The sequence below is a fragment of the Bos javanicus genome, chromosome 25 (genome assembly GCF_032452875.1).
Source record: "Bos javanicus breed banteng chromosome 25, ARS-OSU_banteng_1.0, whole genome shotgun sequence".
Lineage (NCBI taxonomy): Eukaryota > Metazoa > Chordata > Mammalia > Artiodactyla > Bovidae > Bos > Bos javanicus.
Genome location: NC_083892.1, coordinates 20,180,598 through 20,199,894, shown reverse-complemented (window position 1 = coordinate 20,199,894; position 19,297 = coordinate 20,180,598). Strand labels below are relative to the sequence as shown.

The 19,297-nt window shown below is 43.4% G+C and overlaps 1 protein-coding gene across 1 annotated transcript in view; it reads right to left on the bottom strand.

The window, feature by feature from the left end:
* The window catches only part of OTOA (otoancorin), a 71,891-nt gene that overhangs the window by 13,113 nt on the left and 39,481 nt on the right, over nucleotides 1-19,297 (bottom strand). The window contains exons 18-23 of the mRNA XM_061401408.1: nucleotides 18,557-18,692; nucleotides 17,405-17,595; nucleotides 15,567-15,660; nucleotides 8,843-8,972; nucleotides 5,011-5,198; nucleotides 3,022-3,177 (exon numbers count right to left, since the gene is read on the bottom strand). Coding sequence (XP_061257392.1) covers nucleotides 3,022-3,177; nucleotides 5,011-5,198; nucleotides 8,843-8,972; nucleotides 15,567-15,660; nucleotides 17,405-17,595; nucleotides 18,557-18,692 — 895 coding nt within the window. The remainder of the gene's footprint in view (nucleotides 1-3,021; nucleotides 3,178-5,010; nucleotides 5,199-8,842; nucleotides 8,973-15,566; nucleotides 15,661-17,404; nucleotides 17,596-18,556; nucleotides 18,693-19,297) is intronic.

The window sequence follows — 19,297 nt, the reverse complement described above, 5'->3', positions numbered from 1 at the left end:
CCTTCCAGCAATACAGTGGATTAACTTCCTACCCAACAGAAACATATTCTGGGCAGAAGTTCTTCTTTTGCCCATGAAGGATTCACTGACACAGGAATCGCCCTCTCACCATAAACTGAAAAAAGTAAATGAAATGACTCTATTTAGACACTGGACAACAGGAAGCACAAGTCTATAATGCTGAAAGAAGGAAAACAAATCAGGTGAACACAATTGCCCTTACTGTCTGCCCAGAGGCAGTTTCCAGGCTACGGAGCAGGAAAGGGAACCCAAAAAAGCCCAGTGGTCAGGCTGAGTTGAGGATACAGAGATTCAAGTCCAGAGAGGCCAGAGATGCTATAATTTGTCAAGCAAAGTACTGGAGAGGAAGAAACTGCACAGAGAGGGAACAGGGTCCATAAGTCTACAGAGAGGTTTTATCAAGCCTGGCTGAGCACTGATCACATGCAAGGAATGGAAGTCCACATAAATATCAAAGAGGCATCAGAAAGCAGGAGGCCAAACAATTCTCAGAGCTCACACGGAGCTGGGAAGAGTTCACATTCCCACCAGCCCTAGAGAAGAGATCTTGAACTATACGGAGCATTGGATGGAGTCCTCAGAAGAATCACGTCTCAGTGATGGGGATAAATTAACCACTGAATAAAGCTCACTCTCAGTTCAGTTCAGTCGCTCAGTCGTGTCCGACTCTTTGCGACCCCATGAATCGCAGAACTCCAGGCCTCCCTGTCCATCACCAACTCCCGGAGTTCACCCAAACCCATGTCCATTGAGTCAGTGATGCCATCCAGCCATCTCATCCTCTGTCGTCCCCTTCTCCTCCTGCCCCCAATCCCTCCCAGCATCAGGGTCTTTTCTAATGAGTCAACTCTTTGCATGAGGTGGCCAAAGTAATGGAGTTTCAGCTTTACCATCATTCCTTCCAAAGAACACCCAGGGCTGATCTCCTTTAGAATGGACTGGTTGGATCTCCTTGCAGTCCAAGGGACTCTCAAGAGTCTTCTCCAACACCACAGTTCAAAAGCATCAATTCTTCGGTGCTAAGCTTTCTTCACCATCCAACTCTCATATCCATACATGACTACTGGAAAAACCATAGGCTTGATTAGATGGACCTTTGTTGGCAAAGTAATGTCTCTGCTTTTCAATGTACTATCTAGGTTGGTCATAACTTTTCCTTCCAAAGAGTAAGCATCTTTTAATTTCATGGCTGCAATCACCATCTGCAGTGATTTTGGAGCCCCCAAAAATAAAGTTTGACACTGTTTCCCCTGTTTCCCCATCTATTTCCCATGAAGTTATGGGACCAGATGCCATGATCTTAGTTTTCTGAATGATGAGCTTTAAGCCAACTTTTTCACTCTCCTCCTTCACTTTCATCAAGAGGCTTTTTAGTTCCTCTTCACTGTCTGCCATAAGGCTGGTGTCATCTGCATATCTGAGATATTGATATTTCTCCTAGCAATCTTGATTCCAGTTTGTATTTCTGTGAAGTCAAGTGGGCCTTAGAAAGCATCACTACAAACAAAGCTAGTGGAGGTGATGGAATTCCAGTTGAGCTATTTCAAATCCTGAAAGACGATGCTGTGAAAGTGCTGCACTCAATATGCCAGCAAATTTGGAAAACTCAGCAGTGGCCACAGGACTGGAAAAGGTCAGTTTTCATTCCAGTCCCAAAGAAAGCAATGCCAAAGAATGCTCAAGCTACCGCACAATTGCACTCATCTCACACGCTAGTGAAGTAATGCTCAAAATTCTCCAAGCCAGGCTTCAGCAATATGTGAACCGTGAAATTCCAGATGTTCAAGCTGGTTTTAGAAAAGGCAGAAGAACCAGAGATCAAATTGCCAACATTCGCTGGATCATCGAAAAAGCAAGAGAGTTCCAGAAAAACATCTATTTCTGCTTTATTGACTATGCCAAAGCCTTTGACTGTGTGGATCACAATCAACTGTGGAAAATTCTGAAAGAGATGGGAATACCAGACCATCTGACCTGTCTCTTGAGAAACCTGTATTCAGGTCAGGAAGCAACAGTTAGAACTGGACATGGAACAACAGACTGGTTCCAAATAGGAAAAGGAGTACATCAAGACTGTATATTGTCACCCTGCTTATTTAACTTCTATGCAGAGTACATCATGAGAAACGCTGGGCTGGAAGCTCACTCTAGATTCACCCTTATAATGCTCAAAGGGAAGCCTCAAAATCATCAAACTGATCTAAAAGTAATTGAAGTGTGTGCCAGAACAAAGCCTAGTACTCTGCAAAGGAGAACAACTGAACTGAGTGCTCAAAGATGTAAAATTCACAATGCCCATTAGCCCATTAAAATTTTTAGACTTACAAATAAGAAAATATGACCATAATTAGGGGGAAAATTAGCTAACAAAAAGACAATGATAAACTTCCCTGGTTGTCCAACGGTTAAGAATCTACCTGCCAATGCAGGGGACACGGGTTTGAGCCCTGGTTTGGCAAGATCCCCATATGCCGAGAAGCAACTAAGCCCGTGCACCACAACTACTTAAGTCTAAGAGCTTGAAGCCCATGTTCCGCAACAAGAGAAGCCACGGGAACGAGTAGTCCCACTCACCACAACTAGAGAAAGCCCACGAGCAACAGTGAAGATCCAGTGCAGCCAAAAATAAATAAATAGAAATGACAATGATAATGAAATTAGCAGCAAAGACTTTTATTTTTTACAGTTATTTTTTAAGTCTTTATTGAATTTGTTACAATATTGTTTCTGTTTCATGTTTTGTGTGGGTTTTTTTTTGTTTTTTTTTTTTTTTTTGCTGTTAGGCATACAGGATCTTAGCTCCCTGGCCAAGGATTGAATCCACATTTCATGCATTGAAAGTGAAGTCTTAACCACTGGACCACCAGGGAAGTCCCCAGCAGCAAAGACTTTTAAAGTTGCTATAATGACTACTGTAAGTATGCTCTAGATTGTAAAGGAAAATATACACACTATTAAGACTGAAATAGAATACTTAAGAGATCCAGCATGTCTACTTACCTGCCCTGGGGTCCACTCTGTCTGCTGGCTGAGGGAAGCCACAGTATCAATGGAGCTGAGATCCAGCTGCTCCAGCTCACTCTCATTAAGAGCCAGAGCAATGCGCCCCAGGGAAACAATATGGTACTCTCTCCAGGAAGAAGGCATGTCCCAAACCTTCAGGTGAAAAAAAAAGCCAGATTAGACTGACCCCTACTGACTGTGGTTTCCCTCATAGCTCAGTTGGTAAAGAATCCACCTGCAATGCAGGAGACCCCAGTTCAATTCCCGCGTGGGGAAGATCCCCTGGAGAAGGAAAAGGCTACCGACTCTAGTATTCTAGCCTGGAAAATTCCATGAACTGTACGGTCCATGGGGTCGCAAAGAGTCGGACATGACTGAGCAACTTTCACTTTCACTTTTACTGACTGTATTTGAAACTGACATGGGGCAAATTTCTTTAATATATAAAGTTCTCAAACAAATCAATAAGAAAATAATGGCTATTTTTTTTAAACAGACAAAAACATGAATAGGAAATTCACAAGAAAAGAAACAAACATATGAGAAAAGTTGTCTCAGTCATATTAAAGAAATGTACGTTAACAACAATCAAAGAATAGTAAGTAGGCTGATCGAATTGACAAAGAGTAAAAAGAATGATCACTTATGGTATCGGAAAGATATGGGATAAAGGATGCCCTCATTTGTTGATGTTAAGAATGTAAATTGGTACATGCTTTTTAGAGGGAAATTTGGCTACATGCATCAAAAGCTTTTAAAACATTTATACTCTTTGATTCAGAAATTCCACCTCTGAGAATTTAGCCTAAGTAAATAATAAGACAAATGCCCAAAGAAATATGTATAAATATATACATAGAGGCATTAAAAAAATAAAGTCTAAAAGTCTATCAACTAGTTAAATAAATAAAGACCAACCATAAAGTAGGATATTACATAGCTCTTTAAAAGGCTGATATAGATTTATATTTCTGATATATAATAATATGTGCTGTACACTGTTCGTGTGGAGAGGAAGCTATTGAAGAAGTATGATCCTATTTTTTGTAACATATATATGTTAGATATATGAAATACATGTATGAAATATATAAATATATTTTACATGCATACACAGAAGTCTGGGAAGCTTCGGGTAAACATACCAAAATATTAATAGTGCTTGAAAGTGAAAGCAGTAGTCTCTCAGTCATGTCTGACTCTTTACAACCCCGTGGACTGGAGCCTGCCAGGCTCCTCTGTCCACAGAGATTCTCCAGGCAAGGATACTGGAGTGGGTTGCCATGCCCTACTCCAGGGAATCTTCCCAACCCAGGCATCGAACCCAGGTCTCCCGCTTTGCAGGTGGATTCTTTACTGTTTGAGCTACCCGGTTATCTCCAGGTAAAAGATTGACTGATTTTCTTATTTATTATTTTCTGACTTGCCTACAATAAACTTGGATTACTCATATGAAAAACAGACTTATCATTTTAAGGAATTTAATATCTTCACCCCACAACCATAACTACATAGTCCACGACGATCTTAACAGCTGAAACAAGCCACTCAAGGGGATCTTTATAAAGATGGCAAATTACTTCCAGTTCTCTTTTTATTCCTTTCCGCTCTGTTCTCAGGTGACTTTGCAACAGATTCTGAGAAAACCTCCTGCAAGAAGCAGTGGGGTTCTCCAAGTGGAGAAAGAAAAGGCTTGATTCCTGGAAACCACCTCAGTCAGAGGCACCAGGGTATCCCCAAAATTTGATTTATGGAGCATCCTCTAGATGCCAAGACATCTCATCCCATCCTTAACAGAGCCCTGAGAGGGAGGAGCTGGAACCCTCTCAGGCTCACAGATCACAGCTTTGGCTCGGAGCGGACGCAGTGGGATTCCAACAAGATGACCCAAGTGCAAACTCCATGAGATGGGCCTGTGCACAGCAGGGCTGGGACCCTGGGCTGGGTTTCCCTCTGTGAGGGCTTCCTCCCTGACGCGGGCTTCACCTGTACTGCCTTCTCCTTCAGCTTCCTCAGCTGAGCCAGGCTGAAGCTCCTGACGGCCCCCAGCAGCTCCACGCTCCTGAGGAATGTGTCCTCCTCCAGGCAGAGCAGGTCCTCGGGCGCCCAGCAGGCATTGGCTTCGGCCAGCTTGATGATGTCATTGGAAGAGGGAGCCATGATGCCATGGCAACCTGAGGAATGGGTGACATGGAGAAGGAACAGATGAAAGGGAATTTCAGGAAATGTGAGTCTTTCCTCCTCCCCCACCCCCCATGATCACTGGTTTCAGTAACTTTATTTTCATTTATTTATTTCTGGCTGTGAGGCCTGTGGGATCTTCATTCCCCGACTAGGGATCGAACCCAGGCCCCCTGCAATGAAAGCGTAGAGTCCCGACCACTGGACTGCCAGGGAATTCCCTGAGTCTACTTCTTTATTGAAGTGAGTAATGTTCTTCTCCAAGTAGATTTACCCAAGAGAAGCGGTGTAGGGTAGAAGCTGAGCTCAGGCACCAGGGACCAGTTTGAATTAAACTTCTGCCGTGTCTTGCTAACTCTGTACAAAGCCCCACGCACACAGTAGAAGCTTTGCATCCCTCTGACTGGGCAGTAGGAGCTATTCACTCTGGTGAACAGTTCTGGCTTTAGATTCAAATCCAAAGCTACTTAACCCCTCTGTGCCTCGTACTCCTAGTCTATAAAATGAGGATTAAAATTTTGAATACCTTACAGAATTTTTGCGAGGACTAAACATATCATTACATATAAAGCCAAGTATACAGTAAGCACTCAATACATGTTAGCCATTTTTATTACTTATACTACCTGTCATAGCCACCCCATGCATTTGAGTTTGCAATCCAGAGTTAGAGTTAGGGCTTCCAGAATTATGAGGAAGATGTGCTCCTATCTAAGTGTGGAAAGGGAAGATGACCCACCTGCCATAAAAGTCTTGGTAGAGGCTGTGGCCTTCCCATCCCAGGAGAGACAAGAAATGGGTCTGTTACATTTTCCTTGGCAACAGGAGAAACCCATCCGTGTCAGTCTTTGAATAAGCTTAACCTTACCTAGTCAAACCATTTACTCACCAATACACAAATGAGATACTGCCTTAGCTGCCCCAGATGTGCATAGCCTAAGAGAAAACCAGGCCCCTTGTCTTAAGAAGAGTCCTGGATTTCCCATCTTAGTAGCTGACAACCCCTGATGCTCACAGACTCACCAGCACCACCCAGGGCTGGACATTTCTTGAGCCCTGTGGCCACATCCCTCTCACTGCATCTTCGATGGAAATTCATTGGACGTCAATCAAGAGGGAAAACTGCACCAGGTCAAAGGTACACGTCTGGTGCTCAAACATCTTTATCACAGCCCACTTGTAGAAGATAAAAGACCTGTCTCTCCCAGACCCCCTTGGCCCCACTTTCCAATGAAAGCAGGATCCAGTAAAAGTACGGAATTGAGGAGAAAAGAATGGTTTTAAAGTACAGCAGGGATTTGGGCTTATCACTGCTATGTTTCCAGGGCTTAGAATAGGGCCTGGCACATAGTAGGTATTCAGCAAATATTTGTTGAATGAATCAACACACACACACAAAATTTACCGAAGTGAAACCAAGTAGCAGTTCTGCTAATCCATTAGTTACTATAATCACAGCAGCAGTTAATACCCAGAACCAACCAAAGAAAATGCCAACTAAGCACTGGAGGTAAGGGCCTCCTCCCCGGGTGAGAAAAGTCTTACTTTCTCATAGCCACGGACACAGGAGGAGCTTGTGACAACTGGTCTGTTGGGCCGTGAGGGCCGTGGGGGCTAGTGGTGATCTTCAGCTGCTTTGGGTTCAGTTCCAAGAGCTGCCATTTACTAGCTCTGAGACTTTGGCCGAATCTCTGAGTCTCTTGAAACTTCATTTCCTTTGTTAAGAAAGTGGGAGGAACCATGCCACCCACCCCATAGGACAGAGGTGAGGACCCAAGGTGAGCATCAATCCGACCGTGACGCTGCCGTGCTTGCTGCCCCATGAAACCCTCACCTTAAGATCTCCTCTACAGGGAGACAAGGCTCCACTCCAGACACACCGCCCTTCATGTCTCCTTCCTCCCCCAGTCCTGTCCACTCCTGTCTGCAGACGCTAACTTCACATGTCCACTGGCCCCGCTCCCAACTCCCTTGAGTCTTTCCTCAAGTGTCACCTTAGTGAAACCTTCCTTAACCAATCTCCTTTCAGATTACAACCCTGCACCCCACACTCTCTGACTCCTGTCCTTGCTTTAATTTCCTTCTTCTTAAAAAAATTTCATTGGAGGATAGTTACCTTACAATGCTGTGTTGGTTTCTGCTATACAGCAAAATGAATCCGAGATATATATCTGCTACATATATTTATCTCCCCTCTTTTTTTGATTTCTTTCCCACTCAGGTCACCCCAGAGCACCAAGCAGAGTTCCCTGAGCTACACATTAGGTTCTTATTAGTTACCTATTTTACACATAGTAGTGTATATATGTCAAGCCCAATCTCCCAATTCTTCCTAGCCCCTCTTTCCCCTTGGAAGCAACCTAAATGTCCATCAACAGAGGAATGGATAAAGAAGATGTGGCACATATATACAATGGAATATTAGCCATAAAAAGGGAATGACATTGAGCCATTTGCAGAGACACAGATGGACCCAGAGACTGTCATATAGACTGAAAAAGAGAAAAACAAATATCATGTGTTAACACAAATGTGTGGGATCTAGAAAAATGGTACAGAAGAACCTATTTGCAAGCAGGAATACAGACATAGATAGACATAGAGAAGAAACAAATTTTCCTTCTTGATACTTATCACACAACACACTTCATATTTCACTTATATCTGCAATTTATTGTCTGACAACCCTACCCCCACCCTGCCCCTGCCACCATTTGAAAATAAGCTCTATGACGGCAGGGATTTCTATTTTGTTCACATAGTCGGTGCTCAAAAATTATTTGTTGCAAAAAACAAAAAGTCAGCATGGATTGTCAACTATCATTATTACAATTATTCTTTGGTCTGGTTAACTTTGTCTCCTCCTGCTGGGCACAAGTCTATGCTTAATAGGTGTACAATAACACGTATTAATATCTAATACTTACTGAGCATTTCCTACATGCCAGGCACTGTTGTGGACATGTTTATAGGTTTATAGGATGTTTAAGGGGCTTCCCTGGTAGCTCAGCTGGTAAAGAATCCACCTGCAATGCGGGAGATCTGGGTTTGATCCCTGGGTTGGGAAGATCCCCTACAGAAGGGAATGGATACCCACTCCAGTATTCTGGCCTGGAGAATTCCATGGACTGTATAGTCCATGGGGCTGCAAAGAGTCGGACACGACTGAGCAACTTTCACTTTCATAGGTTTAAACCCACCAGTCTTCACAATAATCTAGTGAGGTAGAGGCTTTCATTATCCTCATTTTACAGAGGATGAAACCTGAGGCACAGAGAGCTTGGGGAGTTCACCCAAAGTCACACAGCCCACAAGTAGCAGCCCCAGGGTTCAAATCCAGTCAGCCTGGTCCCAGTACAGCAATTCACAGTCACACAGACATTTTGGCCCTTAAATCAATTGTTCTGAAATGTTTGTTGCACATGTTCACCCATTAAACCTACTGGCCTAACTGATGAGAACACGATATGATTTCAAATCACTTTACAAACATGTAATTTTTGCCCTGTGGATTTTTGCTACTCATTGTTTTGCAAACACTACATCCAGTCCCTGGGACAAGGAGTCTGCCTGATGCCAGGAACTCAGCCAAAACACCATTGCCAGACACAGACTCAGATACTCCAGAAACACTCACCAGGACTGGGGTCAGAGCTGGGCTTCTCCGCACTGCTGTTCCGAACAGATTCAAACACAGCCTGGAGGAATTCTTTAGGGGGCAAAGTCCCGGCCATCTTGGAAGCTGTTTGTTGAAGGATGTCAGGAAACTATGTGGGCAGAAAAGATGATGGACGAGGAACGAATAATAATTAAAGCACATTAAACAGAGACTTAAATCAGAGTGTAAAGTGGAACACTGCTGTGTTGCCTCCATTGTTTTGTTTTTTCTTTATACAGGCATGCATCGTTTCATTGCACTTTTTATTGCATTGCAGTACTGCATTTTTACATGTTGAAGGTTTGTGGTAACTCTGTGATGAGCAAATCAATCACCACCATTTTGCCAACAGCATTTGTTCATTTCAAGTCTCTGCGTCACATTTTGGTAATTTTCACAATATTTTGCACTTTTTCATCATTACTATATTTGTTATGGTGATCTGTGATCCATGACCCTTGACGTTACTATTATAATTGGGGCACCACAAACCACACCCTTATCAGAGAGTGACCTTGACTGATAAATGTAGTGTGTGTTCTGACTGCTCTACCAATGAGCTGTTCCCATCTCTCTCCCTCTCCTCACACCTCCCTATTCTCTGAGACACAACAATATTGAAATCAGGTCAATTAGTAACCTGATGATGGCCTTTAAATGTCAGAGTGAACAGAAGAGTCATAAGTCTCACTTTAAAACCTAGAAATGATTAAGCTTAGTGAGGAAAGCATGTCAAAAGCTGAGACAGGCTGAAAGCTAGGCCTCTTGCACCAAACAGTTAAATGAAATCGTGCATGCAAATGAAAAGTTCTTGAAGCAAATAAAAAGTCCTACTTAGTGAACACACAGATGATAAGAAACCACAACAGTCTTATTGCTGATGGTCTGGTGTGTGCATGAAGTCACTTCAGTCGTGTCTGACTCTTTGCAACCCCATGGACTATAGCCTGCCAGGCTCCTCTGTCCATGGAGATTCTTTAGCAGGAATGCTGGAGTGTGTCACCATGCCATCCTTCGGGGAATCCTCCTGACCCAGGGATCAAACCTGCTTCTCTTATGTCTCCTGCAGTGGAAGGTGAGTTCTTTACCACTAGCGCCATCTGGAAAGCCCTTCAGTGGTCCGGATAGAAGATCAAACCAACCACAACATTCTTTTAAGCCAAAGCCTAATCCAGAGCAAAGTCCAACCTTCAATTCTATGAAGAACTGAGAGGCTGAGAGAGGTGAGGAAGTTGCGGGGGAAAGATTGAAGCTAGCAGAAGTTGGTCCATGAGGTTTAAGAAAAGAAGTCTTCTCTATGAAAGGTTGTTGCTGAACCATGCAAAAACGCCAGGATTCTTGGCCTCCGGAGGAGAAGAATTCAATCCGGGGCCAGAGACGAAGCTTGATCGCTCAGAGCTTTTGTGCAATAAAGTTTTATTAAAGTATAAAGGAGATACAGAAAGCTTCTGACATAGGGATCAGAAGGGGACAGAAAGAGTACCCCCTTGCTAGTGTTAGCAATGGAGTTATAGACTCTCTAATTAGTTATTCAGTTCAGTTCAGTTCAGTTCAGTCACTCAGTCGTGTCCAACTCTGTGCAACCCCATGAATTGCAGCATGCCAGGCCTCCCTGTCCATCACCAACTGCTGGAGTTCACTCAAACTCATAATTAGTTATTACAGTGAATCAAAAGAATATCTGGAGGTTGTAAAGACCTCACTAGACCTACTCCCATAATTTACATTTTAAGATAACAGGATTAGCCAGAAGGTTTTTTCCAGAGACTGTCCTCAAGCAGGATACATTATTGTTATATAATCCTAAGGAATGTAGAAGGAAAAAAAAGTTTGTCCTTTCTTCCTCCTTGAGAATTCCAGACCCCTCTCTCCTTGGGGTCCCCTAGACTTCTTATCAATCTGCCTAGGAAATGACTCTCTCATCTATAACATAAAATTTCAAGATGAAGCAGCAAGTGCTGATGTAGAAGCTACATTAAGTTATCCAGAAGATCTAGCTAAGCTAATTAACAAAGATGGCTACATTAAACAGCCTTATATTGGAGAAAGATACCATCTAGGATGCACATAGCTAGAGAAGAGAAGTCAATGCCTGACTTCAAAGCTTGAAAGGACCAGCTGATTCTCTCTTTAGCCACTAATTCAGCTGGTGACTTTAGGTTGAAGCCAGTTCTCATTTACCATTTCAAAAATCCTAGGGTCCTTAAGCATTATGCTAAATATACTCTCTCTGCACTCTATAAATGGGACAATAAAGCCTAGATGACAGCACATCTGAGTGCAGTATGGTTTACTAAATATTTCAAGCCCACTGTTGAGACCCACTACCCAGAAAAAGAGATTCCTTTCAAAATATTACTGTTCATTGACAATGCACTCAAGAGTTCTGATGGAGATGTGCAATGAGATTGATGTTGTTTTCATACTTAACAAAACATCCACTCTGTAGCCCATAGATCAAGGAATACTTTTGGCTTATTATTTAAATGTTTTATTATTCAATTAAATTATTATTATTTTAAAAGCCTTATTATTTAAAAATACATTTCCTAAGACTATGATTGCCACAGATAATAACTCCTCTGATGGATCTGGGGAAAATAAATTAAACACCTCCTGGAAAGGATGGTTATTCTAGATGCCATTAAACACTTATGATTCAAGCAAAGTGGTCAAAATATCAATATTAACAGGGATTTGGAAGAAGTTGATTCCAACCCTTGTGGATGACTTTGAGGCATTCAAGACATCAGTGGAGGAAGTAACTGAAGATGTGGTGAAAATAGCAAGAGAACTAGAAATAGAAGTGAAGCCTAAAGATGTGACTGAAACAAGAGTCTCTATCTGCAAAACATTAACAACTCACTGAAGGCTTAGATGATAGTTAGCATTTTTAGCAACAAAGTACTTTTTATTTAATGTATTTACATTGTTTTTTAGGCATAATACAATTGCACACTAATAGACTATCAGATCAGATCAGATCAGTCGCTCAGTCGTGTCCGACTCTTTGCGACCCCATGAATCACAGCACGCCAGGCCTCCCTGTCCATCACCAACTCCCGGAGTTCACTCAGACTCACATCCATCGAGTCAGTGATGCCATCCAGCCATCTCATCCCCTGTCGTCCCCTTCTCCTCCTGCCCCCAATCCCTCCCAGCATCAGGGTCTTTTCCAATGAATCAATTCTTCGCATGAGGTGGCCAGAACACTGGAGTTTCAGCTTTAGCACCATTAAACATAACTTTCCTACGCACTTGGAAACCAAAAAATAAAAAAACTCATGTGACTCAATGTATTGCAATACTCACTTTATTGTGGTGGTCAGTAACCCAACCCACAATATCTCTGAGGTGTGCTTGTAGCAGCTTCTCATATAAATTTAATTCCTAGCCCAACTAACCTAGTCTCTACAAAGAGTCATATAAAATGATATCCAACCTCAGTGCTAATCCAATACATGTTCGTATATATTGCTTTCACCCATCAGATTGTAAGAAATAAAATAAAGTGATAATACCTAATGCTAGCCAAGATGTAGGAATTATGCGTACTTATTTCTCTATGGGACTATTAGACGGTGTATCATTACCACCTGAAAATATCTATAAAAATGTATGCATGCCTGTCTCTTTTGGTGTTGTACTGTTTTTCAATTTTCATTAAAATATACATGTATAAAAGGAGGAGAAAAGAGTTATCTCTGAGTTCGAGGTAAAGACTAGCAATGAGGGGGCTTCTAGTTGCCCTAAGAAAGGTGCCATGTCTTATCCAGAGCTGATACACTTTTTCAAGACTCAGGATATTATTGGTAAATCTGTCCAAGAGTCCAGAGAATTCATCAAACTCTCCCCTGCAGTTGCGTGTGTCCCAAAAGTCACCAGGTTATATGTAGTTCCTCCTTCTATTCTAATTTTCAGAATCAGAGTTACAGTCTAAGCCAGTAGTTCCCAGTCCAGGTTGTAGGTTAGAAGCACCTGGGAAATTCACACTCAGGCCCTACCCTAGAGATTCGAGACCATTGGTCTAGGGTCGGGCCATGTATCTGTCCATTTTAGTTCCCTGGTGCTTCCCATATTGGAGAAGGAAATGGCAACCCACTCCAGTGTTCTTGCCTGGAGAATCCCAGGGACGGGGGAGCCTGGTGGGCTGCCATCTCTGGGGTCACACAGAGTCGGACACGACTGAAGTGACGCAGCAGCAGCTTCCCATATGGAGTTAAGGTGACGAGCAGCTGCTCTAAGATAAACAGTTAACTTTTAACAGGAGATTACACAGCAGAGTATTTTCCATTTTGTATTTTTAAAGGGAGGAGGAGGATATTTCATAAAGGATGCAGAAGAATCTAGGAAGAGCAACTACCATTGATGAGAGAGGCTGGGGACCCAGAAACACAGAGCCAGAAACTTCACATTCTGTAGCCTTTGATGTATTTGGGATTTTTCTAACCCAAGTATGTATTTCTTGTTCTATTAACACTTCAGTCATTAAAACTAAAAGTAGAATAAGACTGCTGGAAGAAATATCAACAACCTCAGATATGCAGATTATACCACCCTAATAGCAGAAAGCAAAGAGGAACTAAAGAGCTTCTTGATGAAGGTGAAAGAGAGTGAAAAAGCTGCCTTAAAACTCAACATTCACAAACCGAAGATCATGACATCCAGTCCCATCACTTCATGGCAAATACATGGGGGAAAAAATGGAAACAGTGACAGACTTTATTTTCTTGGGCTTCAAAATCACTGCAGACAGTGACTGCAGCCATGAAATTAAAAGACACTTGCTGCTTGGAAGAAAAGCTATGACAAACCTGGACAGCATATTAAAAAGCAGAGACATTATTTTGCCGACAAAGGTCCATCTAGTCAAAGCTATGGTTTTTTCAGTAGTCATGTATGGATGTGAGAGTTGGGCCATTAAAAAGGCCAAGCACCAAAAATTTGATGCTTTTGAACTATGGTTTTGGAAAAGACTTGCGAGTCCTTTGGACAGCAAGGAGATCAAACCAGTCAATCCTAAAAGAAATAAATCCTGAATATTCACTGGAAGGACTGATGCTGAAGCTGAAGCTCCAACAACTTGGTCATCTGATGTGAAGAGCCAACTCACTGGAAAAGACCCTGATGCTGGGAAAGACTGAAGGCAGGAGGAGAAGTGGACGATAGAGGATGAGATGGTCGGATGGCATCATCAACTCAATGGGCATGAGTTTGAGCAAACTCAGGGAGACAGTAAAGGACAGGGAAGCCTGGCGCGCTGCAGTTCATGGGGTCACAAAGAGTCAGACACGACTGAGTGACAGAAGAAAAACAAAAAAGAATAATACCACAAAACATCCACATGCCCACAACCCAGATTAAAAACTAAAACATCACAAATATAACCAATAGCTCATCCTAGGCCTCCCTCCTTCCCCAGAAGTAACTCTCACTGCAAATTCAGTATTTGATAATTAACCATTCTCATGCACTTTTAAACTTCTCTTACATATGGAATTGTTTTGAATGTGCTTAAAATTAATCTAACTAGTATTTATTTACTTAGTATCCTACTGTATGTATTTTTTGAAACTTTTTTTTAAATCACACATTGTGTTTCTGAGATTTTAACTATGTTGATACAAAACTTTTTCAATTTTAAAAATTGATTTTTAAAAAAGCTAGATAAGCTTATAAGACACATGCATCTGCTGCTTATGACTCTGGGTTTGGACACCCCAAGAGAAGATTTTACCGTGACTGGACACCGGAATGTTGCTGTTCTTATGTGAATCTGGGTGACATGCGAGGTATTCGGGTACCCTGAGCGAGTATGACAACGTACATCTTACGTGTGTGCGTACGGAGAATGAAAGTGTGTGGAGATGCTTTGCAGTCTATCTGACTCTTGTTCAGCACATCCCCTCCTACCCCACCCTCCACCTGCATGGAGGGAATTTCCTGCCCCACTAAGGTGGGCTTGATCACATAACTTACTTTGGCTAGTGAAATGTAACGGTTAGTAGTTTCCCAGCCCAGGCTTTAAAGAGAACTGCACTTTGCCCTCCCTTTTGTAGAGTTTCAAATTTCCACAGCAAGAAAAACAGGTTCCAGGGAGCCTAGCCCCAGAGGCAGACTCGTAGCCCCAGACCCACAGAGCAGTCAGCAAAAAAATAAATGTTTTCTGTTGCATGCCACTGAGAGTGTGCAGCTTTGTTACACAGCAGATGACTAGTACGTGACAGTTTGGCACGCCTCCTGGCCTTGTCGAACTCTTGGGGAGTTGCTGCAAGGATAATGTTACACCCAAAGGCAATGCTCAATTAAGATTTGGTTTGGGATCGAATATGTTTGCCCATGTGACTGCACACGCTGGACACACATGTTGTGTATATATGGTGCTGATGCGTGTAAGCCCTCCAACAGGCATGCATGTGGGAAGCACAAGGATAGCAGAGTGGCAGCCAAATGACAGCTTCCAGGTCACACACATCTGCCTAGAAGCCACGTGAAAGGCTCAGAGTTCCTTTAGCTGCTGCCTCACTGCCTTTCCCTGAACCTTGGGCACCCTGAAGTGGAGCTGGAAACATCTGAGCTCTTTGAGGCAGGGAGGAGCTTTCCAGAAAGACGAACTGACAGCAAACCCAAGGGACTATAACTAACCACATTTTTCTCTTCTTCAAACTCCTTCAGCCTTCTCTAAGATAGAACATTGAGGTACCTTTGTGGCAACAGAGCTTAATTCATCTCCTGAGAAAAGCACTAGAAAGGATTCCAAATCCTTCATTGTCTCAGCTGTCCAGTTCTGGGGGAGTCTAGGAGAGAGAATAAGCAGTAAATGGAAAGATCGTGCTGTTGCCCTTGTCCTGCAGCATCTTTTTCTGTTAGGAAAAGGTTATCTATATACCTGGAGAAGCTGTCAATCATGTGGTCCACATCCCTAACCAAGAAAACAGACATGTGATGTAGGCTGACCAATGAGAATCATCCTGGGACTTTTGATGGAACTATGAGAGAAGCTCTCTTTCTTCTGGTATCTCTAGCAATAAAAAGGATATTGCAGGCGAATACTATCACCAAATGGAGAAAATAAAGGCCACACCCAAGAACACAGAGCTGAGAGGTGGGAGGAACATTTTCCTGATGACATCATTCGAGCCCCTGGATCCAGCCATGCCCGAAGTCACATTCACTTCTAAACTCGATCAACTCCCATTTTTTTAGTGTGAATTGAGCTCCTGAATTTCTTTCATTTGCATCAGAGTGTTTCCTCCCTCCCTTTCCTCAACAGAAAAGTAATGCTGTATTTGTTCCTTTTATAATTACCATTATAAGTCTCGTCCTATAGCAAGATAAAATTTCCTCTCAAACTTGGCAGAATAAAAACTTGCCAGGATCCTGGCCCTGACCCAGGATCCACTGTTGTTCTTATGGAGACACAAATGTCTACAGGGACATACCCCACACTATCTCTAAAGGATGTCTGGTGATATCTCTAAAGGAGATCTGCCTAATTAGCAGTGATAAGCCTTCTGCTAAGACCAAGGCAAACCATCCCTGGCCAAAAAAACTCCCTTTATCTCTTTCATTAACAATAGTATCCCATTAAACTATAAGTTCCATGACAACAGGTAATAACACATGTAATAATAACAGCTGAATCTTCATTCCTTCTGATAAAGCAGTTGTCAAATACTCAGTTCTACGTGCAGGGCACCATTGTAAGTCCTTTGCATGCATTAACTCAGCTAATTGTCACAACAGCCCTGTGGGGACTCTCGCTGCCCCCATCCTGCAGATGCAAAAATAAAATGCAAAAAGACTGAGTAGCTTTTCCCAGATCACACAGGCTGTAGGTGAAAGAAAAATTTAACCCAAGGACTCAGGCTCCAAGTCCCGGCTCTTAAACTCTATATAATATTAAGTGCCTGGGCCACAGTAACTACTCCAAAGACATTTGTTGTCTAACCATTAACTGATGTCTAAGCCCTACTCAAATCTGACCTAACTTCAGAAAATTCTGCATGGGAAAGGACAGCTCTGTTTTCCCCCAGGGAGTTCTCACTCACCCAGAGCTGACAGTGCCTCAGTTATTTGCATTATTATTATTGTTGTTGTTTTAACAACAATAATAATAACACCTCCTTGCATTTGTAACGTGCCATCTTTTTTTTCAAAGTTTATTTTTTGGCTGCATCTCACAGCATGTGGGATCTTAGTTCCCCAACCAGGGATTGAACCCACTCCCCCTGCCTTCAAAGCATGGTACTAGGCCACCAGAGAAGTCCCATAAAGTGCCATCTTTTTTGAGACTCCTTCCCTTTCCATAAGCCAAGATGTATTGGTGACAACCACGTGAGGCCTGCAGAGAAGCTATCATTCTCACTTTACAGGGAATCTGAGTCCAAAAGAAGAAAGGTCGAGTTTCCAGAATAAATCCCAGGATCTAACCTCATCACAAGTTAGAGACTCCAATTTGAGGCAGAAGAGCCAGGGCCGGGGGCCCCTCGGCCAGCAGCCCCACCCCAGCCCCGGAGCCGAGCCTGGGGCCCTCCTCACCCATGCTGTTCCAGGAGCCTCAGCCTCAGCGCCGCCTTCTGCTGGGGGCTGAGGTCCAGGCAGTCTCTGAGGCCACGCAGGGCGGTGGCCCAGGCTCTGGGGGACAACCCGCGGCGGATGACGGCTGCTGGCAGGTGACAGAGCAAGTTCCCCAGGATGTCCACGGTGTACTCGTCAGCAATGGTGTGGCTCTGAAATTGACAAGTCGAGCTGGTGGAAAAGCCCAGTGGGTTCCAGATCGTGATCCCATAAAACACTTCCTGACCCCAAACCTCACCAAGGTTTCAGGATCTGAACCACCTACCCTACCGTGGACTTACACAAGGCCTAATTTCACTCCAAGGGAGTAGGCCTCAGAAGTCTGGGCGACCACACGGAGTGCGGGGTGGGTGTGGGCAGAAGACTTGTCCATCGGGAGCACTCATTCACTGAGGCTGTGGTCACTGTCACTGTTACTGCTCTGGGGACACCCCATTGTTCAGTACCCATTATGATGAGAGTACAGCAGTAACAGTACTTTCAAGTTTGTAGGCCCTTGAAAGCCTCCAAAGCTCTTTCTCAAAATGCCAAAAATAGCTAACATTTATTCAGTGCTTACTATGTGCTCGGCACTGTTTTAAGTGTTTCCAGGTCTTACTCTCTTCATCTTCAAAGTAACTAACTGTACAAGTACTAATATCATACACTTTTTCAAGATAAATAAACTGCCAGCTTGGCCCTTTGAGCCTTTGCATTAAACAATATATTACCTATTTCACGTCCTTGAGAGCTCTATGAACAAAGTGCTACTGTACCCATTTTACAGATGAGGAGACTGAGGTTCAAGGATGGGAAGTGACCTGCCCAAAGCCACAAAACCAATCACTGGCAGAGACTTGTCCAGAGCCCAGACTCTGTGTACTGTGCTCTTTCCAGTCCTCCAGGGCAGCCTCCCCTCATTCAGCCCCCAGAATGGAAATCCCCAGAACCAGAGGCCAAGAGTGTCCCACCCAGTGGTTTCAGAGCCAGCTTTGAGACCCACAAATCAGACTTCTGGCCCTCATATCAGACCTGAGAACCCAGCCAGCTCCTCTGAGGACTCCCCAGGATGCCCACAGGCCCCAGAGGGGAAGGGACATGAGTCAAAGTGTCACCCAGGAAGAGTTTCCTTACCAGGCACTGCTGCACTTTCTTGAGGATGGAATTTTTTTTGTGGGAATCCAAAACCAAGGAGTCCAACTGACTCTTCCCCAGGCTGATCAGGAAGGGCACACACCGAGAAGCTGGGATGGAAGCCAGGTAGCGAGCCCTGGAGAGAGATGGGAGAATGAGGGAAGGAAAACAGGGGCTGCTCTCTATTTGCCCAAGAGCTTATCACAGAGCTGATCCTTAAGTATTGGTTCTCCCCAGTGATGTCCTGGCTCCTTTGAGCAGAGAGCAAGCCTCCCACCCATCATTTTTCTTTTTTACTGGCAGGAAAAAAAACTTCCCATAATGCTCTTCTCTCACAGGTGGAAACAAGTTTCCCATCATGCTCCTCTTCCCTGACCCAACAGCAGGATATGAGAACAGGTTCTCCATAGACAAAAGCTGCCTGCTGGACTGGTTGAGGGGAGATATGAAGAAAGAAAATGAAAAACCAGAAGAAGAAAGAGACAAAGAGGAGGCAAAAATGAAATAGAAAGTGGAGGGAAAAAGATGAGGAGAGAGTGGGGAGAGAAATGACTCCCAATTCTGTCAACCCCAGGATTCTCTAGGGCAAAGAGACCAGTTAATAACACAGATTATTTCAGCTAGTAATGGATGGAAGGAAGAAAATTAAATGGCTCTATAATGAAGGATGATGTGGGGACCACCCAGGGAAGCCCCTCTGAAGGGAGTACTGTTTGAGTTGAGGACTCTCCTCCAAGCTCT